Below are 23865 nucleotides of genomic sequence, written 5' to 3' on the forward strand. Positions count from 1 at the left end.
CTTTCCTGGCTTGTTAGGGTCTCAAGAAATGAGATAGGCCGTCAGTATATCAGGTGTGATCAGATGTGATCAATTTTCAGCGATTGGCACCATAGCTTGTAGACTCTATAACTTTCACACAGACTAAATAATATCCACTAATTAGTTGTTGTTTTTTTTACCAAAGATATGTAGCAGTATAAATTGTGGCCCAAATGTATGAAGAAAAATGACTTATTTGCAAAATTTTAGAATAGAAACCTTAAAAAAGTGGGGGTTTTTTTCAAAATTTTTGCTCTTTTTTCACTTATATCGCAAAAAATAAAAAACCCAGTGGTGATTAAATACCACCAAAAGAAAGCTCTATTTGTGAGAAAAAAAATTAAAACAATTTTGTTTGAATACAGTGTAGCATGACAGAGTAATTGTCATTCAAACTGTGAGCGCTGAAAGCTGAAAATTGGTCTGTGCAGCTATAAGCAAAAAAGACAGACAAGTTTGAAAAAAATATAATATATATAGTTTTTACTTTCTGCTATACAACAAATCCAATAAAAAAATAGAAAAAATCAAATGTCTTCATAAATTTAGACCAATATATACAATATTCCACAAAAGTGAGTACACCACTTCAAATTTTTGTAAATATTTTAATATATATTTTTACATGTGACAACACTGAAGAAATTATACTTTGCTACAATGTAAAGTAGTGAGTGTACAGCTTATATAACAGTGTAAATTTGCTGTCCCCTCAAAACTAATCAACACAAAGCCATTAATGTCTAAACCGCTGGCAGTGAAAATGTCCAAATTGGGCCCAAAGTGTCAATATTTTCTGTGGCCACCATTATTTTCCAACATTGTCTTAACCCTCTTGGGCATGGAGTTCACCAGAGCTTCACAGGTTGCCCCTGGAGTTCTCTTCCACTCCTCCATGACTACATCATGGAGTTAGTGGATGTTAGAGATCTTGCGCTCCTCCATTTTCTGTTTGAGGATGCCCCACAGATGCTTAACACGGTTTAGGTCTGGAGACGTGTTTGGCCAGTCCATCACCTTTACCCTCAGCTTCTTTAGCAAGTCAGTGGTCATCTTGGAGGCGTGTTTGGGGTCATTATCATGTTGGAATACTGCCCTGCGGCCCAGTCTCCGAAGGGAGGAGATCATGCTCTTCTTCAGTATGTCACAGTACATGTTGGTATTCATAGTTCTCTCAATGAACTGTAGCTCCCCAGTGGTCTGGGGCAGCACTCATGCAGCTCCAGACCATGACACTCCCACCACCATGCTTGACTATAGGCAAGACACACTTGTCTTTGTACTCCTCACCTGTTTGCCATTACACACGCTTGACACCATCTGAACCAAATAAGTTTATTTTGGTCTCATCAGACCACAGGACATGGTTCCAGTAATCCATGTCCTTAGTCTGCTTGTCTTCAGCAAACTGTTTGCGGGCTTTCTTGTGCATCATCTTTAGAAGAGGACTGACAGCATTGACAGGCTGGCCCCCCCTTCATCCTCTGCAGCACTGCTGGCAGCATTCATGTGTCTATTTTCCAAAGACAACCTCTGGATATGATGCTGAGCACGTGCACTCAACTTCTTTGGTTAACCATGGTGAGGCCTGTTCTGAATGGAACCTGTCCTGTTAAACTGCTGTATGGTCTTGGCCACCATGCTGCAGCTCAGTTTCGGGGTCTTGGCAATCTTCTTATAGCCTAGGCCATCTTTATGTAGAGCAACATTTTTTTTTTCAGATCCTCAGAGAGTTATTTGCCATGATGTGCCATGTTGAACTTCCAGTGATCAGTATGAGAGAGTGAGAGCAATAACACCAAATTTAACACACCTGCTCCCCATTCACACCTGGGATCTTGTAACACTAACGAATCACATGACATCGGGGGGGGGGGGTTGGCTAATTGGACTCAATTTGGACATTTTCACTTTTGTCACATGAAAAGATATCATAAAATATTTACAAAAATGTAAGGGGTGTACTCCCTTTTGTGAAATACTATATACTGGCACATATTTTTGGCAAAAAAAACTCAATATGCATATAAATTGATTGGTTATAGTGTCTACAAACTATGGTATATACTTATGATTTTTCTTTTGCGGGACACTGCGATATTGCAACAGACAATCAGACACTAACTGTCACTTTGACACTTTGGTGGAACCAGTGACACAAATACAATGATCAGTGCTAAAAATATGCACTGTCACTGTACTAAGGACACTGACTGGAAAGGGGTTAAATATCTAGGGCTATCAAAGGGTTAACTGTGTGCTTAGCCAGTGTTTTTGTGTACTATGTTAGGTGCTTTTACTAAGGGAAAGTATGGTTTTTGTCCCCTTTTGTTCCTTTGCAGAAACACAAAATCCATCCCTTCTCCCCAGTCAGGATGGAGATCTGCCTTGTTTACATAAGCAGATCTCAGTTTTGTGTGTTTTGGCGGGTGCCAGAGCACATCCAATGTCCGACACTCGCAGATCGGCTTCTGCTGTTATTAATCACAGTGGTGCGCGTGCCCCCTGAAGGCGAAAGTGCAGAATCACGTATATATACCTGATCCTGCATAGGAGAGCCGACCTGTATCAGTAAATCTGCTGTAGGGTGGACGGCAAGTGGTTAAAGTTAAAATTTATGTAAGGGCCACTTTCCTCAGTTTCAGACTTGGAACTATATTGTAACAATACAATTCTGGACTTTGAAAACAATCACAGTAGAAGTCAAATGCAAATTTGGACACGTATAGCAAAGGCACCAATGCTCTTAGTATATACTGTATACTAACACATGTTGTGTGTGTTCACTTGGAAGGAAATTTTTTCAGTTTTTCACATGCGTGCTAAAATACACATTATGGATTATGGACATTTACTTACCCCTAGTCACATATTTTCTGAATGATGTTGATTTTAAAACAAAAGAAAAAGTAACTGTTTAAGAAATATTTTCGACCAAAAATACAATGAAAATTTTTGGTACAAACAAAAAAAAATTCAACAGAATTTATGAAACCATGTCAAGTTAATGCATACACCTGGGCTTTAAGCCCAAATCTAGGCTCAGCCCTTAGTCATCTGATCAACCCTCCTGATGTTCCCCCTTCCCTCATAGCATGTTATGCTCATTTTTATTTTTTTATGCTTCCTTTTTTCAGGCCAGTGACATAACATGCTGGTTCCTCTTCCTCTTCAATCTTCTCCAGGAGGTGGAGGGTGGTCCTCCAAATGCATTGGGGCAGTGCTTATTTGATAATATCAGTACCACTCTCTAAATCACTGTGCATCAAACTCTGGGCTGCTTTTTTTCCTTTTCTTGATTCTTGAAATGATCCCCCAGCTGGGTTTAAAGAGAAAGAACACCCTGTTTTTTTTAACCTGGCAGGGGAACATATCAAGAAACCAAAAAAAAAATACAGCCTGGGGTATATTTCAGTTTTTCTTCTTAATAATATAATGTTTTTCACATTTTACTTTTTTACTTTACTTGTTTACCAAACTTTATTGCTACCAAAAGGGTGCTGACATACCCCCTTAGTAGCAATATACTTGATTAACGACAGACTGTCTTTAGAGTGGCATCAGTGCCCCTTTGTCCCTGATTATATCTGGAAACAGAAACAGAAGAGGCATCATCGATCCAAGAGTACAACTGGATTATAGTTGTGCCACAATTTACCTAAACTCAGAAGTGCTTAAGGCTGAGTTCTCCTGCCTTAATTCACTGTACAGGAGAATGGTTAACCTAGATTTTCTGGTTTTCAATTCTGAGATGTTCTGCTGAACTCCTGGTCTCCAAGGGGATCCGGGTATTCACTGGGACCAGAAGAAGAGTAGCTGTGGCAGTTGAGCCAGAGAACTTTGGCAACTTGTAGAAATGATTAAGTGTCTTTCAAGCCCTCAAATTTCTATATCAACAATGGAAATCAACTGTAAAATATTAAATATATGAGTTTATTTTAAGATTTTAACTGCTGAGTCATGTTGGTGACAGTAAAAGGAATATTATGTGGGAAGTAGCTGTGCTTTACAAGTTCAATGGCTTCAGCACATTACCCGTATCCTGTTTAATCTCTAATATTTTGACCATACCCACTTTAGTTTACCATGTTGATGGTATATCACATTTTTTAGAATAATTTAAATTAAACCTGTACATTATAGTGTAGAAATACATAGAAACCAAAGGTTGACAGAAATTGTTCTTAAAAAAAAAAATGTGAAAAGTACACTAGAAAAAGAGGAGCCAGGTTTTTAATTTCTGCAGCTGTCAATAAACTTTGAAACCTGTGCTTTTATCAATTTGGAATATGTAGGGCAGATGGTACATTTAACATGGTATGGTTTTTCTCAAGCAAAAATATAGAATGTCTCTGTCCTGTTATTCCTAAAAATAAACAGACAGGTTTCATCATTTGGTTTTATGGGTTGCATTTTCTGTAATTTTGGCCGGTTGAAAGCTTGCCGTAAACCTAAACCACAATACTCTGGACTGTAATCAATATATAAAATATTAGAAATGATGTTCTAGCAGAAGAAAAGCAAATAAAATACACCATTTAACATTGTAAAATAACCATTAAATTGTATTTGTTAGGCTTATTCAAAATCATTGAAATAAAAAGGAGACATTATTTTTAAATTGGTGAGTTGGCCAATACGTATTTTAATTAATTTCTGTTATTTGCACTAGATTGAGTTCTGTTATCCTGGAAGTGGCTGATGAATCTTCATCTGGTGGAAGAACTGCATTTGACGTAGAGTTATGCCAGTGTCCTCCAGGATATAGCGGTACATCTTGTGAAGTGAGTCTATTTCATAACTTGGAAGGTCCTGAAGGTTCTATTTACTATGTTTGAACGTGTAATTCTATATTGTCACTTTTCTTTCTATATCTCTTTTCAAATATTATGTTTATGTATTAAGTAAGGCAGATTTAAATGGTAAACAGTATCCCTTGGAAAGCGCAGAATCATGTATGAGTGATTGTTGATGGGTTTGTCCCCATATGTTACTGCATACATCGCATTTTTAAAAAAGCATAGCTATGTGTAACCCAGTTCCCAACAACCTGTAATCCAAATAGTAGGCAACGTATTAAATATAAGTGTGGAATAAAAAGGTGTACAGTAACAAATAGCAATTACACTTTACAAATAAAATAGTATGCATCTGACAGGATTGTTCCGCTAGATCAAATGATAGTTTTCTTAATATCTATATGTAGTTAAATATTTTGCACAATATTGTGTATGCAAAATGTATACTGTTTGTTTCAGATCAATTAACACAAAGCTCCAGCAACAACTTTTTTTTGTATGGAAGTTTAACCACTTCAATACGGTCACTTTTACCCCCTTCCTGTCCAGGTCAATTTTCAGCTTTCAGTGCTGTCACGCTTTGAATTACAATTGCATGGTCATTGTACCAAAATAAAATAATTTTTTTGAAACAAATAGAGCTTTCTTTTAGAAGTATTTTATCACCACTGGGGTTTTTATTTTTTGATAAACAAACAAAAATATTCTTAAAATTCTGGGGAAAAAATATTTTTTCTTAGCTTCTGTTATAAAATTCTGCAATGAACCACTTGCCACCAAATCACGTACCTAGTACGTCATTTGACTTCAAGTGGTTATACCCAGTGCTGGGACAAGGTCATCCAGTGCCCAGGGCAAAGATGCCACACTGTGCCCCCCCTTCCCTTAGGGTTAGGGTCAGGGCACCCCCATCCCTGCAATAAAACATTGTGCCCAAAGCAGCTCCCCCTCCTGCCCACCTCTTGTCCTGGGCCTGGCTGTACTGAGGTAATGCCTGCTGCTGCAGGCATCATCCCAGTACCATTTTTTGGAGCCGACGGTCGGCTCTTCTGTATTAGCAACCAGAGCAGCTAACCAGCCACTCAGTTGTTATTACAAGCCGGCACATCCACCAGCTAGTTAGAGAACCAAATAAAGCTGGAATTGGCTTTGATCAGGTCTCCGCTATGGTAACTCGGAAGCGATGACATGAATCACTTCCAGTTTACGGGCATCATAACTACACCATTTTTTGAAAATCAAAAGTATTCAAAAACGCAAGCGTTTTGAATGCTTTCAAATGTTAAGGAGGGATTTGAGGTCTTATAGATGTTTACATTCCTTGTGATAGCAATAACAGTGATCAAAAAAAAATATTTAAAGCAACAGTGTTAAAATACAAAAATAAAACAACTTAATGATTTTAAAGAAAAGTAAAGTGCCCTCATCCCCCATGCTAGCGTGCAAAGGCGAACACGTGCGTTGGTCCTGCATGCATGCAAACCGCGATCATCCCACATATGTGAGGTATCATCATGAATGTCAGAACATGGGCAGTAGACCTCCTCTGTACATCTAAAGTGGTAAAACTACTCCCTCGGTCTCCATGACTGTGCTCTTCAGTGGCTCTCATCCTACCTATCCCAACGCACCTTCAGTGTCACTTACAATTCTACTTCCTCCACTCCTCTTCCCTTCTCTGTCGGGGTCCCCCAAGGTTCTGTTCTTGGACCTCTTTTATTTTCAATCTACACCTCTTCCCTGGGTCAGCCTCTCATGGCTTTCAATATCGTTTCTACGCTGACGACACACAAATCTATCTCTCCACCCCTCAACTCACTCCATCAGTCTCCTCACGCATCACTAACTTACTAACCGACATATCTGTATGGATGTCACACCACTTCCTCAAACTCAACTTGTCCAAAACCGAGCTTATAATATTTCCTCCCCCACGTACCTCTTCCCCTGACTTGTCTGTCAAGAGCAATGGCACAACCATCCACCCGTCCCCACATGTCAGGGTACTAGGTGTTATCCTGGATTCTGAACTCTCCTTTCGGCCCCACATCCAATCACTTTCCAAAGCTTGCTGCCTCAATCTCCGCAACATCTCTAAACTACATCCCTTTCTAACCAATGAAACCACAAAGCTCCTGATTCACTCCCTGGTTATCTCTCGCCTCGACTACTGCAACTCCCTCCTCATTGGCTTACCTTTACCTTTTAATAGACTATTCCCCCTTCAGTCCATCATGAATGCTGCTGCCAGACTCATCCACCTTACAAACCGCTCAGTGTCTGCTACCCCTCTCTGCCAATCCCTCCATTGGCTGCCACTCACCCAACAAATTAAATTCAAAATACTAACAATAAGTTACAAAGCCATCCACAACTCTGCCCCCGGCTACATCACTAGCCTAGTCTCAAAATACCAACCTAATCACCCTCTCCGTTCCTCCCAGGATGTCCTGCTCTCTAGCTCCCTCATCACCTCCTCCCATATCCAACTCTAGGACTTCTCCCGTGCCTCGCCCATCCTCTGGAATTCCCTACCCCCATCTGTCTCCAACTTTATCCACTTTTAGGCGATCCCTGAAAACTTTCCTCTTCAGAGAAGCCTATCCTGCCTCCATCTAACAACTGCACTATTTTCACCATTAGCTCATCCCCCACAGCTATTACCCTTTTGTATAACTTGACCCTCCCTTCTAGATTGTAAGCTCTAATGACCAGGGCACTCTGATTCCTCCTGTATTGAATTGTATTGTACTTGTACTGTCCTCCCTAATGTTGTAAAGCACTGCATAAACTGTTGCTGCTATATAAATCCTGTATAATAATAATAATAATAATAATAACCTGTAAAGGCTTTTAAAGTTGCCTATGGATAGTAAAATGTTTGTGGTTTGTCACTGTTGTGTGGCTGTGCCCAATTTCAAGGCATGACACGTTTGGTATCTATTTACTCGGAGTGACATCATCTTTTATATTAAAAAAAATGGTTATGTATTGTGTTTTTTTGCCCTTAAATTTAAAAAAGTGTATTTTTTCCCCAAAATTGCATTTGAAAAATTGCTGCGCAAATATTATTATTATTATTATTATACGGGTTTTATATAGCGCCAACAGTTTGCGCATCGCTTAACAAAATAAAGGCAGACATTACAGTTACATTACAATTTGGTACAAGAGAAATCAAAAGGCCCTGCTCATTAGCGCTTACAATCTAAAAAGGAATGGTCAGTTGATAGAAAAGGTAATAGCAGTGGGGGATGAGATGATGGAGGAAGTAAAACAGTGTTAGTTAGAAGCAGGATAAGCTTCTTTGAAGAGAAGGGTTTTCAGGTATTGTCTAAAGATGGATAGATTAGGGGACAGTTGAACAGATTGGGGTAGGGAGTTCCAAAGGATGGGAGAAGCTCTGGAGAAATCCTGGAGGCGAGCATGGGAGGAGGTGACAAGGGCGCTAGAAAGAAGGAAGTCTTGGGAGGACCGAATAGAGCGGCTTGGTTGGTATTTTGAGACTAGGTTAGTGATATAGCTGGCAGAGTTATGGATGGCTTTGTAAATTATTGTTAGTACTTTGAATTTTATTCGTTGGGTGAGTGGAAGCCAGTGAAGGGATTGGCAGAGAGGGGTGGAAGACATTGGATGGTTGGTAAGGTGGATGAGTCTTGCAGCGGCATTCATTATGGCCTGAAGGGGGATAGTCTATGTAAAGGTAATCCAATGAGAAGGGAGTTGCAGTAGTTGAGGTGAGAGATAACAAGGGAGTGAATTAGAAGCTTGGTGGTGTCATTAGTTAAAAAGGGGCATATTCTGGAAATGTTGGCTAAGGCGGTATGATTTGGACAGGGATTGTATGTGGGACTGAAAGAACAGTTCAGAGTCTAAGGTTACCCCTAGCACGCTGGCATGTGGGGACGGACTGATAGATGTGCCATTGATCTTGACAGAGAAGTCAGGGGAAGGGGCATATGTGGGAGGAAATATTAAGAGCTCAGTTTTAGATAAATTCAGTTTGAGGAAGTGGTTTGACATCCAGACTAATATGTCTGTTAGTAAATCAGTGATGTGTGAGGAGATTGATGGGGTGAACTGAGGGGCAGAGAGATAGATTTGGGTGTCATCAGCATATAAATGGTAGTGGAAGCCATGGGAGGCTATCAGCTGATCCAGGGATGGACGTGTAGATTGAGAAAAGTAGAGGTCCAAGGACAGAACCTCGGGGGACCCCAACGGTAAGAGGAGTTGGAGAGGAGAAAGTGGAGTTCTAAGTGACACTGAAGGTGCGATGAGATAGGTAAGATTCGAACCAACAGAGAGTGCAGCCATGGAGACCAAGCAAACTGAGTTTTTTGAGGAGGAGGGGGTGGTCAACTGTATCAAAGGCAGCAGAAAGGTCCAAGAGTAAGTGTACGGAATAATGACTGTTGGTTTTGGCTGTTAATATGTTTGTAAATTTTAGGAGGGCAGTTTCTGTGGAGTGCTGTGGGCGAAATCCAGACTGAAGGGGATCAAGAAGGTTATTCTCAATGAAGTGGTCGCTTAGTCGTTTGTAGACTAAACGTTCAGGGAGTTTGGAGGCAAAAGGGAGTAAAGAGATGGGTTTTAGGTTGTTAAGATTGGTGGGGTCTAGTGAGGCCTTTTTTTTATGGGAGTGACTAGTGCGTGTTTTAGAAGGTTGGGGAAGATGCCAGTAGAGAGTGAGAGGTTGAAGATATGAGTTAAAGAGTGTAGGATAGAGTCAGATGGTGACCGTAGTATTTGAGAAGGAACAGGGTCCAGGGGGCAGGAGGTTAGGTGGGAGTTAGAAAAAAGTTTAGTGACTTCCTCTATAGTAGCTAGGTAAAAAGAGGGAAGTATTGTTTGTGCAGGAGGACAAGGAGTGTAAAGTGAGGGAGATATCTGTAGAGCGGAGATCTTGAGATCTTAATTTGGAAGTGATTAGCAATCTCCTGGGCAGTGAGTAAGTTAGTGGGTGGAAGTAATAAGGACAAAGTAGAGTGGTAAAGGTAGAAAAGAGTTGACGGGGACTGCATGAGAGGGTGTTAATGAGAATGATAAAGTAGGTCTGTTTGGCAGTGTGGAGGCAGGAATGGTATTTTTGGAGGGCAAATTTAAATTGGATGAAATCTTGCTGTGACTTAGTCTTACTTCACAGATGCTCAAGAGCACGGCTACATTTTTTAAGGCTTCTGGTATTGTCTGTCTGCCAGGGTTGTGGCAGTCGTGGCTTGATTCTGTGCATAGTGAGGGGGGCGAAGGTATCCATGGTGGATGACAGTGAACTTTTGTAGACAGAAGTGGCCAAGTTGGGGCAGGACAAGGATGAGATTTTGTCATAGAGACAATCTGTAGCAGAAAAAAGAAGAGAAGGGTTAAGATGGCAAAGGTTTCTACGGGTAATAGTTTGGTAGTTGGAAGGCAAGGAGGAGGCAGACAAGGAGAGAGTGAAACTAATAAGGTGGTGATCAGAGAGAGGAAAAGGAATATTGGAGAGGTTGTACAGAGTGCATAGGTAGGAGAATATGAGGTCAAGGCAGTTGCCAACAGAGTGAGTAGAAGTGCTTGTCCATTGTTTTAGGTCAAAAGAGGAGGTTAGGCTCAGCAGCTTAGAAGTAACAGGAGTGTTAAGATTAATAGGGATGTTGAAGTCACCAAGAATGATTGTTGGAATTTCAGAAGAGAGAAAGTAAGGTAGCCAGGCAGAGAAGTGGTCAAGGAAGTTTGATACCGGTCTAGGGAGCCGATGGATCACAGCAATTCTCGATGAAACTGGAGAAAATAGACAAATACAGTGAGATTCAAGATTCAAGTGAGGAGGGGACAGAGAGGGGGGAGGATGAAGAACCTGAAAAGTGCTTTGAGGGAATAGGAGGATTCCAACACCACCTCCTTTCCATCCACTAGGCCTGGGAGAGTGAGTCCACAGTAGGCCACCATTGGAGGGAGCAGCAGTAGAAGGAAGGTCAGATTCTTGAATCCAGTTCTCAGTAATTGCAAATAGGTTCAGGGAGTTTGTGATAAAAAGGTCATGGACGGGGGTGAGTTTGTTACAAACAGAGCGGGCATTCCAAAGGGCACAGGAGAAGGAGAGGCTGGTTATAGGCTGAAGAGTAGGGATGAGCTTCGTGTTCGAGTCGAACCCAATTCGACTTGAACGTCGTCTGTTCGCCGAATTGCGAACGATATGGGCCGTTGATGCCAAATCCGCGTGGCGCGTCACGGCCCATAATTCACTGCGGCATCGCAGTGCATTGCTGGCTGATGATTGGCCAAGCATGCACTATGACCCGCATGCTTGGTCAATCGCAGCGCCGTCTGAACAGAGAGCCGTAATTGGCCAAATCCAAGGAGGCTTTGGCCAATTATGGCTCAGGGGATTTAGTACATGCACGGCGGCCCTGTGTAGTGTGTGTTCCGGCATTGAGAGAGAGAGATAGACAGAGAGACAGTGTCATTTGTTTTAAGTTGGATACATTAGGCAGGACAGTCAGTGAGTTAGCTGCACTTACAGTGTATCGTGTATATATATGCATCCCAGGTGTTGTGTGTGTGTGTATATATATATATATATATATATATATATATATATATATATATATATATATATATATATATATACTGCATTCAGTTTAGCTAGATCAGTTCCTGTTATCTTGCTACTGACAGGCAGGCTGGTGTTGTTACAGTATTTACAGCTACCTGAAGAAAATTGCTGGTGTTCTTTTGATCCTATTAGTACCACAGTCAGGCAGCTAGACTATTTTCAGTTAGTGTAGTGCATCCTCCTCACAATGTTTAGTTAAAGCTACAAGTTAGTTTAGTGAGACCTCTGCACAGTGTTCAGCTAAAGCTACAAGTTAGTGTAGTGCACAGTGTTGAGCTAAAGCTACAAGTTAGGGTAGTGTGTCCTCCTCACAGTGTTCAGCTAAAGCTACAAGTTAGTGTAGTGCGTCCTCCTCACAGTGTTCAGCTAAAACTACAAGTTAGTGTAGTGCGACCTCTGCACAGTGTTCAGCTAAAGCTACAAGTTAGTGTAGTGCGTCCTCCTCACAGTGTTCAGCTAAAACTACACGTTAGTGTAGTGCGTCCTCCTCACAGTGTTCAGCTAAAACTACACGTTAGTGTAGTGCGACCTCTGCACAGTGTTCAGCTAAAGCTACAAGTTAGTGTAGTGCGTCCTCCTCACAGTGTTCAGCTAAAACTACAAGTTAGTGTAGTGCGACCTCTGCACAGTGTTCAGCTAAAGCTACAAGTTAGTGTAGTGCATTCTCCTCACAGTGTTCAGCTAAAACTAGAAGTTAGTGTAGTGCGACCTCTGCACAGTGTTCAGCTAAAGCTACCTGTAGAAGGTTGGTGGTGTTTTCCTGATCCTATCACTACCGCAGGCAGATAAATAAGCTACAAGTTAGTTTTTTGCAAGCTCTGCACAGTGTTCAGCTAAAGCTACCTGTAGAAGGTTGGTGGTGTTTTCCTGATCCAATCACTACCGCAGGCAGCTAAATAAGCTACAAGTTAGTTTTTTGCGAGCTCTGCACACTGTTCAGCTAAAGCTACCTGTAGAATGTTGGTGGTGTTTTCCTGATCCTATCACTACCGCAGGCAGCTAAATAAGCTACAAGTTAGTGTAGTGCGTCCTCCTCACAGTGTTCAGCTAAAACTACAAGTTAGTGTAGTGCGACCTCTGCACAGTGTTCAGCTAAAGCTACCTGTAGAAGGTTGGTGGTGTTTTCCTGATCCTATCACTACCGCAGGCAGCTAAATAAGTTACAAGTTAGTGTAGTGCGTCCTCCTCATGCTGTTCAGCTAAAACTACAAGTTAGTGTAGTACGACCTCTGCACAGTGTTCAGCTAAAGCTACCTGTAGAAGGTTGGTGGTGTTTTCCTGATCCTATCACTACCGCAGGCAGCTAAATAAGCTGCAAGGTCGTTTTTTGCGAGCTCTGCACAGTGTTCAGCTAAAGCTACCTGTAGAAGGTTGGTGCTGTTTTCCTGATCCTATCACTACCGCAGGCAGCTAAATAAGCTACAAGTTAGTGTAGTGCGTCCTCCTCACAGTGTTCAGCTAAAGCTACAAGTTAGTGTAGTGCGACCTTTGCACAGTGTTCAGCTAAAGCTGCCTGTAGAAGGTTGGTGGTGTTTTCCTGATCCTATCACTACCACAGGCAGCTAAATAAGCTACAAGTTAGTTTTTTGCGAGCTCTGCACACTGTTCAGCTAAAGCTACCTGTAGAAGGTTGGTGGTGTTTTCCTGATCCTATCACTACCGCAGGCAGCTAAATAAGCTACAAGTTAGTGTAGTGCGTCCTCCTCACGGTGTTCAGCTAAGACTACAAGTTAGTGTAGTACGGCCTCTGCACAGTGTTCAGCTAAAGCTACCTGTAGAAGGTTGGTGGTGTTTTCCTGATCCTATCACTATCACTACTGCAGACAGCTAAATAAGCTATAAGTTAGTTTTTTGCGAGCTCTGCACAGTGTTCAGCTAAAGCTACCTGTAGAAGGTTGGTGGTGTTTTCCTAATCCTATCACTACCGCAGGCAGCTAAATAAGCTACAAGTTAGTTTTTTGCAAGCTCTTCACAGTGTTCAGCTAAAGCTACCTGTAGAAGGTTGGTATTGTTTTCCTGATCCTATCACTACTGCAGGCAGCTAAATTATTTACACGTTAGTGTAGTGCAACCTCTGCACAGTGTTCAGCTAAAGCTACATGTAGAAGGTTGGTGGTGTTCTCATACTACAGGCAGGCAGTTGATTTTGCTAGCTGCAGTATCAGTATCATATATATATATATATATATATATATATATATATATATGATACTCATATATATATATATATATATATATATATATATATATATATATATATATCCCAGCTTAGTGCAGCTACAAGCCATTAGTACATTAGTATGGAAGGCCAACAAGGAGAGGCAGACAGTCACAAGCCAATAAAAGAGGGCAAGCAGGCTCTGTGTCTAGAGGCAACAGTGCTGGTCGTGGAGACGGTGCATCATCATCAGCACGTGGCCGTGGGACTTTTTTTCGGCAGCTGGCCATGTTGAGCCGCAACATGCGGAAGACTTGGTCGAGTCGTTCTCATCCTCCTCATCCTCTCTCACTAATGCTCAGGGTACTTTGTCTGGCAAAGCAGCTGCCAACGCGGCCTCTTCCCTCAGCTCAATGGCATCAGTTACTCCTTCCCTAGCCCCACCATGTCCTCCTGAGGAGTCCCTCAAACTGTTTGACCACAGTGTTGGGTACATGCTCCAGGAGGATGCCCAACGTTTAGAAGGCTCTGATGATGATACTGAGCTAGATAAAGGCAGTAACATGAGCACGGACAGAGGGGGTGCCCAAGAAGGCCAGCAATCTGGCAGTCATGCTCCCCCTGCTGCAGCATACTGCCAGGTTTGCTCCAGTGATGAGGAGGGAGGGGATGATGAGGTCACTGACTCAACGTGGGTGCCTGATAGGAGAGAGGTGGAGGAGGCACATTACCAACGAGGCAAGATGCCCTCCAGGGGCCAGCCTAAGGGCAGCACACTGACTGCATCACACCACAAAGCTCCCCATGTGCAGGGCGCTGCTGTCTCTGCACGTTATTCTAAAAGTTCTTTGGTGTGGGCCTTTTTTGAGACGAGTGCATCAGATCGCACCGCTGCTATTTGCAACATATGTCTCAAGCGTATCTCACATGGCCAAAACATCTCCTGCTTGGGCACCACATGCTTGACCAGACATATGTTGACCTACCATGCAGTTCGTTGGCAAGCGCATCTAAAAGACCCACACCAAAGAACAAAGAGGACCTCTCCTTGCTCCTCATCAGCTGAGATCTCCAACCCCACTATACCTTCAGTCCTCTCTGAGACCTGCACTGAGAGGAGTGAAGGTGTAGAATTAGGTGTGTCACAGCAAAATACTTGTGGGAAATCTGCTTTCGGTACACCGACGTCAGATTGTACCAGGCAAATTTCCCTGCCCCAGCTGCTGCACCGCCAAAAGAAGTTAGCTCCCAGCCATCCACATGCCCAGCGGTTGAATGCTAGCTTGGCAAAATTGCTAGCACTTCAACTGCTACCTTTTCAGTTGGTAGACTCTGCCCCCTTCCGTGAGTTTGTGGAATGTGCGGTTCCTCAGTGGCAGGTACCCAAACGCCACTTTTTCTCACGGAAAGCGAATCCGGCTCTCTACCGGTATGTGGAAGGCAATGTCTTGGCCTCGCTTGACAGGGCGGTCAGTGGTAAGGTGCATATTACCGCTGACTCATGGTCAAGCAGGCATGGACATGGACGTTACCTAAGTTTCACGGCGCATTGAGTCACTCTGCTGGCAGCTGGGAAGGATGCAGGACAAGGTGCAGTAGTGTTGGAGGTTGTTCCACCACCACGCCTCCAAAATGCCACTACTAATGATTGTGACACACCTCTCTCCTCCACCCCCTCCTCTTCTTCTTCCTCCATGGCCTCTTCCTGTGCTTTGTCCTCAGAACCAGCGGTGCTCCATAGGCATTCAAGGGGCTACGCAAGTACGCAGGCCAAAAGATGCCATGCGGTGCTTGAGCTGGTGTGCTTGGGGGACAGGAGCCACACTGGGGCAGAGGTTCTGTCAGCTCTGCAGGGGCAGGTTCAGAGGTGGTTGATGCCACTCCAACTTAAGGTAGGAATGGTGGTTTGCAACAATGGCACCAACCTCCTCTCCGCCCTCCGACAGGGACAACTGACCCATGTGCCCTGTTTGGCTCACGTCCTTAACTTGGGGGTGCAGCGGTTCTTGGGCAGGTACCCGGGCTTACAGGATGTCCTGAGGCAGGCCAGGAAAGTCTGTGTGCATTTCCGCCAGTCATATAATGCCAGTGCTCAGCTGGCAGACCTCCAAAAGGAGTCTAACCTGTCCAAGAACTGCCTAATCTGTGACATGCCCACCAGGTGGAACTCAATGTTGGCCATGTTGCAGCGGCTGCACATGCAGCAGAGGGCCATCAATGAGTACCTGTGCGACTATGGCACCAGGACAGGGTCAGGGGAGCTTGGTTTTTTTCCCCACACCAGTGGGCCATGATCAGGGATGCATGCACTGTCCTGTCACCATTTGAGGAGGCCACAAGGATGGTGAGCAGTGACAGTGCATGCATCAGTGACACTGTGCCCCTTGTCCACCTGTTGGAGCACATGCTGCGTGGAATAATGGACAGGGCACTTGAGGCAGAACAGAGGCAGGAAGAGGAGGACTTCCTTAGCTCTCAAGGCCCCCTTTATCCAGACAGTGTTCCTGTGTGCCCACCGATCACACAGGAAGAGGACGAGGAGGAGGAGGAGGAAGAGGAGGAGGATTGTGTCAGTATGGAGGTGGAGCCTGGCACTCAGCATCAGCTGCAGTCTTTAAGGGATCAGTCCCAAGAAACACATGGACTTGTACGTGGCTGGGAGGAGGTGGCTGCGGACCATGTTGTCCTTAGTGACCCAGAGGACTCCGGACCGAATCCCTCAGCAAACCTACGCTGCATGGCCTCCCTGAACCTGCAAAGCCTCCCTGATCCTGCAAAGCCTGTGGAAGGATTCTCATGTTCGTGGTATCAAGGAGGGGGATCGTTACTGGCTGGCAACCCTCCTTGATCCACATTACAAGGGTAAGGTTGCAGACCTTATCTTGCCGTAGCAGAGGGAGCAGAGGATGAAACATCTTCGGAAGGCCTTGCAGAAAGGTCTGTGCAACACGTTCCCAGAGACTGGGAGGTTACAAACTCCTGTTTCTGGACAACGTGTTGCTGAGGCTTCGGTCAGTCAAAGAAGGAGCGGTGGAGAAGGTGGCCGTCTGACCGATGCATTTAGACAATTTTTTAGTCCGCAGCCCCAAGGTATGATCGGTTCCAGCAACCATCGCCAGCGTCTGTTTTACATGGTGCAGGAATACCTAGGGGCAAGATCTGACTTGGACACCTTTCCCACCAAAAATCCTCTGGGTTACTGGGTCTTGAGGAAAGATCACTGGCCAGAGCTTGCACAGTATGCAATTGAGCTACTGGCCTGTCCTGCATCCAGCGTTCTTTCGGAACGCACATTCAGTGCTGCTGGAGGCTTTGTAACCGATCACAGGGTACGTCTGTCCACCGACTTGGTCGATCGGCTGACCTTCATAAAAATGAATCAGTCTTGGATCACCACCAGCTACCAAGCACCTGATGCTGATGTAACCGAATAAATTTTTTTGAAATGTCAGATCCCTTCAAAGACTGCCTATGCTGAAGCTGAGTGACTATACTGTTATGCTGAGTAATTATCCTCTTCCTCCTCAATGATCATGCTGATAGCTTGTAAGAACGTTTTTGGTTCTGGGTGCCGCCACCAGTGCCTAAGGCCCAATTTTTAAGCCCCTGTTTAACAGGGGCATGTAATTACAATTTTTGATGCAATTCTTTGCAGCAGGGCTCGTTCCTGCGTTCCAACTAGAGTATCTGTGAGGGGTTGCAGTGTTGTGGCACCAGCACCAGTGTCTAAGGCCCAATTTTTCAGCCCCTGTTTAACAGGGGCGTGTAATTACAATTTTTGATGCAATTCTTTTGCAGCAGGGCTCGTTCCTGTGTTCCAACTAGAGTATCTGTGAGGGGTTGCAGTGTTGTGGCACCAGTGCCTAAGGCCCAATTTTTCAGCCCCTGCTCAACAGGGACATGTAATTAGAATTCTTGATCTAATAATTCACAGCAGGGCCCGTTTCTGTGCCCACCAAGATTAACTGTGAGGACTTACAGTGTTGTGGCACCAACACCACCACCACCACCAAAGGCCCAATTTTTCAGCCCCTGTTCAACAGGGGCATGTAATTACAATTCTCAATTGAATATTTCACAGCAGGGCCCGTTTCTGCGCTCACCAAGATTAACTGTGAGGACTTACAGTGTTGTGCCACCAGTACCACCACCACCACCACCAAAGGCCCAATTTTTCTGGCCCTGTTCAACAGGGGCATGTAGTTACAATTCTTGATCGAATATTTCACAGCAGGGCCCGTTTCTGCACCCACCAAGATTAACTGTGAGGACTTACATGTTGTACCACCACCACCACCACCACCAAAGGCCCAATTTTTCTGGCCCTGTTCAACAGGGGCATGTAATTACAATTCTTGATCTAATATTTCACAGCAGGGCCCTGTGAGGGCTTACAGTGTTGAGGCCACAACAACATCTAAGGCCCAAATTTCTGCTGAGTATATAGGACAGGCCCCTACTTTCAAACATCCAACTTACAAACGACTCCTACTTGCAAACGGAAGGAGACAATAGGAAGTGAGATGAAATCTACCCCATAGGAAGGGAAATTCTCTCCTGTAAGAGTTAATATGGGAAAAACTTTTCTCCTTTCCACTGATGCTTTATCACCAATCCTTGTTTCACTAAAACCCCCAAAATTTCAAAAAGCATTTGTCATTGGCACAAAAAGTGAGGTGAAATCTTCTGAAGAGGAGCACAGACAGCAAAACAAATGTCACAGGGGTGATAACCCTTCCCTATGTTTTCCAAAAAGCTTAAAAACAGATTTTTTGGCTGGAGCTATACTTTAAAAATGTACCAGTTCAAAATTACAAACAGATTCTACTTAACAACAAACCTACAGTCCCTGTCTTGTTTGCACCGCCTGTATACTGCTGTTCAGAGTATATATACGCTTTTCCTTTTTTTAATTTGGGTGCGGGGTTCCCCTTAATATCCATACAGGACCCAAAGGGCCTGGTAATGGACTGGAGGGTACATATGCCATTTGTCTCACTGATTTTCATCCATATTGCCAGGACCCGACATTACATTAAAGCCACAAGCAGTTTTAAATTACTTTTTAAAAATGTCATTTTGTGCAGGGACTGTTCTAAGCACGGGAAACACGCGCCACTTTACAGGCATACTATAGACATCCCCCAGGTACGATATTTAAAGGAATATTTCACTTTTTTTTTTTTTTTTTACTTTAAGCATCATTAAAATCACTGCCCCCGAAAAGACGTCCGTTTTTAAACGTTTTTTTGCATTGATACATGTCCCCTGGGGCAGGACCCGGGCCCCAAACCCTTTTTAGGACAATACCATGCAAATTAGCCTTTAAAATGAGTACTTTTGATTTCGAACGTTCGAGTCCCATAGACATCAATGGGGTTCTAACGTTCGTGTGAATTTTCGGGCCGTTCGCAGGTTCTGGTGTGAACCGAACCGGGGGGTGTTCGGCTCATCCCTACTGAACAGGAATAGAAATGAGATTGTGTGGATTGCGGCTGCTATCAGAGGATGAGGGGTGCTGGGTATGTTGGCCGAAGGTAAATGATGGCAGTCCAGGATTTGGGGAAATATCTCCAGAAGTTAGGAGAAGCAGAAGGGTGAGAGATAATTTGGGAGTGTGACTACCATATACTACTTAACATAAAAAATTTCAAAACCCATCAATTTATTTTCTAGGTCCTCTGCTTTAAATATATATATATATAGATAATTTGGGGGGTTCTAACTAGTTTTCTAGCAAAAAAAAAATTCACATGTAAACAAAAAGTGACAGAAAATGTGTGGTTAAGTAATTTTTCTCCTTCACTGATGTGCACGGATGAGGCTGCACTGATAGGCTGTACTGATGGGCACTGATAGGCTGAACTGATAGGCACTGATAAGCTGCACTAATGGGCACTGATGAGGCAGCGCTGCCCTTGGCACTTTATTATGATCTGTAATCAGTTGTGTCCGAAGGGGCGCATGGGAGGTGAGGTTATGAGAGGACATCTATGGATGCCCTCCCAGAGCTCTCTTTAACAAGAGGGCTCCCAGATCCCACCCCCCCCACAGGAATGTGTATCGGGTACATAGTACCCCTACCTATTCACCAAAAAAGTGTCAAAAATAATAAACATTAGAGACAGATCCTTTATTAAAATATAAGTTAAGTAATTTTTCTCCTTCACTGATGTGCACGGATGAGGCTGCACTGATAGGCTGTACTGATGGGCACTGATAGGCTGAACTGATAGGCACTGATAAGCTGCACTAATGGGCACTGATGAGGCAGCGCTGCCCTTGGCACTTTATCATGATCTGTAATCAGTTGTGTCCGAAGGGGCGCATGGGAGGTGAGGTTATGAGAGGACATCCATGGATGCCCTCCCAGAGCTCTCTTTAACAAGAGGGCCCCCAGATCCCACCCCCCCCCACAGGAATGTGTATCGGGTACATAGTACCCCTACCTATTCACCAAAAAAGTGTCAAAAATAATAAACATTAGAGACAGATCCTTTATTAAAATATAAAAAATAGTGTCCTTCGATGTAAATGCATTATCAATCATGCCGCCTGCTGACCCGGAAAATCAAAAAATTGTAAAACGCTCCACTTCCTGGGAGGCCTCCTGCCGAATGCCTGTTCTGCGCTCTGACATTTCTTATATAGGTAAGGGGCGGGCCACCTAGCTACTTCACCTGGTGGCACCGCACCCTTCTGATGTCACGGACTGGTGCATGCTGGGCATGTGACATCATGTGGGGCGTGTTACTGGGAGATGTAGCTAGATGGCCCCACCCCTTACCTATTTAAGAAATGTATGAGCGCAGATCAGACATTCGGCAGGAGGCAGAGCATTTTTATTATAGCTTTAACCAGTTTTCACATTCTTTATACATAAGACGTGACAAATACAATTAATACAATAGATGAAGGTTAACATCGTACATCTCCCTCTGTTGTTGGTGTCATGAACACTAGTGTTGTTGGCTCTTGGTTTTTTCTTATTCCCTTTATCTTACTGTTCTTGCTAAACTCTTTTCTGTCAATTCTATTTCCATTTCTTTTCTTTTTGTTTCTATTCCTCACTTATACAGAAGAAAAATGAAGTTCATGCTCCACTTAACCTCCCAGCTAAAGTTGATGTTAAGGTCAGTTGGAAAGCATGGCTTGCATATTAATTATCTGAAAGAAAAATGCTATGACTGTAATAGTTTAATTTGTCTGCCAGTTTATGACTATAAGAAAACAAAGCATAACTGTATATCCATGCAACTCATGTTTTACAGAATTGTTTGCCTGGATACAGAAGAGTTAATGGCACCCTCGTTGGTGGGATCTGTGAGCCATGCAGATGTTTTGGACATTCTGACTCCTGTGATGATATTACTGGCTTCTGCAATGTAAGTTAGTTTTGGCAATGTTATATATAAAATAGAAGTGCATTATTCATTACTGTAGTTTCAATATATATATAAATATATACATATAGTAGGTACATAAGTTCAAAGTATCAGGCTATGCCTTTCACCTTGTCCTGTTTCCCTCCTCATTAATTGCTTGTGAAAGACCCCATACACACCATAAATCCCAGAGCACCAACACATGCTGCAAGCCTTGTCCTCTTCTTGTCTATAGTACAATATTCAGGTGGAGACAAATGCCCTAGTTGAGAAGGTGTGGGAAGGAATCTGCAGCCACATGTCATGTTAGAGGTATGAAATGTTACTAGCTAACTATTAATGACAGCTGATGACACTGACCCAAACGGATACTGTAATGAATCTTGGATTATTTTAAGCTACTTTTACACAAATATTTTATATCAGTATTTATCTGTATACCAAGACAGTGTTGGAACAATAACTTTTTTTTCACAAGAAAAAGGTTTATTCAAATCTTTACATTACAAGCGATGGACAGGCACAGTTGATAAAGTTTACATTACAGTAGGGATTACCACATAAAACTATTTGCTGATATTCAGAGGGGAGAGGGTAGCGAAACCCCTAAATTACAGTAGGATCGTATGCTGATAGGTGTATTTTACAATAAGGAGGGGGTCATGGGGGAGGAGAGGGGGTGGGAAGGGGGAAGGGGAGGAACCCCAAGTGATAAGATTAGTTACAAACTCCACATAAGTATTAGGAGGCAAGAAAACAGATAAGGAAACAATTATCACGGTGCAGCCTCAAGACCCAGATCATCGTCTGCAATCTCCGAGCCCCAAGCGTCTATCCATCCTGACCAGATTTTATCGAATTTGTTAGGGCAATTCCGATTAAGATAGGTGATTCTATACAGTGCCAGGATAAAATTTAGAACAGAACGCCAGGAGGACACCGTGGGTTGTGCAGCATCTCTCCAATGGAGAAATATCTCCCTGCATGCATATAATGTGGCATAGCTTAAGAACAGCCTAGTGTATCTGCCCTAAACATTGGTGCCAAAAATGTTGAGCAACATAAACCTGGGACCCGACTCAAGAGGCTTTCCGATTGAGTTCATCGAGAATCTCCGACCAGTAGGCAGCAAGGCGTGGACAGGACCAGACCATATGGAGAGAGGAGGCAGCCTGCAGATCACATCTAGGTCAAGGCATCGGGGCCCCCAAATTCATAATTGTCAATCATTTGGGGGTGAAGTAGGCCCTGTGCAAGAACTTAACTTGCAGAAAACGGTCCCTGGCTGAGATCATATTAGTCACAAAAGAGGATAAACAAGCTTCCCAGTCTTCTTCAGTCAAGTCAGGGACATCTGTTTTCTACTTGTCAAAGGTCTTTTCTAATTTTTTAGTAGGGGTTATGGATAGGCAGAAGTACAAGGAGGATAAGGGTTTGTTTATTACCTTGGCAATAAGCAATTCTTCTATAGGGTCTGATTCTAGGGTGAGAGAGGGTGGGAACTGCTTCTGAAATGCGTGGCGAAGTTGGTAGTAGCGGAACAACATCCACCCCGGTAGTATGTGTGCATCTGTAAGGTCGGGGAAGGAGCGCAATTTGCCACCAGAAACAACATGTTTAAGATTCACTATCCCCTTTGTTGCCCAAACCTGAGCATTAGGAACTTTATTCAGATGTGGGAGATTTGGGTTACCCCATAGGGGAACATGTGGGGAAAACGTCCCTGGAGAGCTATAACAGGCCCTTGCCCTGTGCCATACCAAAATAGTGGTATGCATCAGGTCAGTAATACCAGGGCGGGATTTTGGTCCCCTGAACACCAAGTTGCTAAAGGTGGAGTATGACCCCATGATGGCCGCCTCTAGGGTAACCACTGGGTTATCTTTAGGTTGGGAGAACCACCATCTGACCATTCCCAGGAACGCCATCCAGAAGTAAGCCTGAAAGTTAGGTAAGGATAGCACCCCTTGAGTGATCGGGAGCCTCCTATTCCTATAGAAGCTGGGGGCACCAATGATGAATTATGGAAGAGGTAGAGAAACTTATGTAAATATACTATCTTGACAAGGTTCACTCTACCCACTGGGGTAAGGGGGAGAGACCTCCAAGCCATACATTTCTGAGAGAAGGCCCTAAGCAACGGCAAGAGGTTCAGCTCAAAATATAAGGACAAGGGGGCCCTTATCACCACCCCAAGTATTCGGATGTCCAGGTTAATGGGGTACCAGTCTGGGCGTGTTGGCCCGAGGTGTGCAACAAGAAAAGAAGTAACTTTCCCCAATTAACCCTGATGCCCGAAAATAATCCAAACACATCAATGATTTGGAGGGCTGGTGGGAGAGAGGATATGTCTTTCAGGAACGGGAGGGTATCGTCTGCGTATAGGGATATTTTGTCCTACAATCACCCCTACCTGTATACCTTCAACCGAGGGAGCAGACCTGATACGGACTGCCAAGGGCTCCATGGCCAGTGCAAACAGGCCTGGGGAGAGTGGGGAACCCTGTCTAGTGCCCAGAGTTAGGGGAAAAGGAGAAGACAATGAATTATTAGTGCGTATTCGAGCTGTAGGGTTGTGGTAAAGCAATTGAACCCACTTAATAAACCGAGGGCCGAATCCGAACTAATGTAGGACAGCCCAGAGGTAGTGCCACTCCAATGAATCAAATACCTTTTCTGCATCTAGGGAGGTCACCACCTCTGGACTATCCCCGCCTGCCCTAGAGAGATGTGTAAGGAGGCGTCGGATATTAATGTCAGTTCCCCTACCTGGCATAAATCGGGATTGATCTGCGTGCACCAGCGCAGTTATCACAGTGTTCAATTGGCCGGCCAGGACCTTAGCCAACAGTTTTGCATCCACATTGAGGAGGGATATTGACTGGTATTAGGAACACTGCTCCGGAG

The 23865-nt window shown here is 43.8% G+C and overlaps 1 protein-coding gene across 7 annotated transcripts in view; it reads left to right on the forward strand.

Annotated features, from left to right (window-relative positions):
- LAMA2 (laminin subunit alpha 2) overlaps positions 1-23865 on the forward strand; it is a 1513089-nt gene that overhangs the window by 842470 nt on the left and 646754 nt on the right. For 4 of the 7 annotated variants that reach the window (XM_073627245.1, XM_073627247.1, XM_073627249.1 and 1 more), the window contains exons 15-17: positions 4694-4805; positions 20653-20706; positions 20845-20958. In XM_073627245.1, coding sequence (XP_073483346.1) covers positions 4694-4805; positions 20653-20706; positions 20845-20958 — 280 coding nt within the window. The remainder of the gene's footprint in view (positions 1-4693; positions 4806-20652; positions 20707-20844; positions 20959-23865) is intronic. The other 3 variants (XM_073627246.1, XM_073627252.1, XM_073627251.1) reach the window with 1 other exon arrangement.

Source organism: Aquarana catesbeiana, linkage group LG04 (assembly GCF_042186555.1).
Source record: "Aquarana catesbeiana isolate 2022-GZ linkage group LG04, ASM4218655v1, whole genome shotgun sequence".
In the NCBI taxonomy this organism is placed as follows: domain Eukaryota; kingdom Metazoa; phylum Chordata; class Amphibia; order Anura; family Ranidae; genus Aquarana; species Aquarana catesbeiana.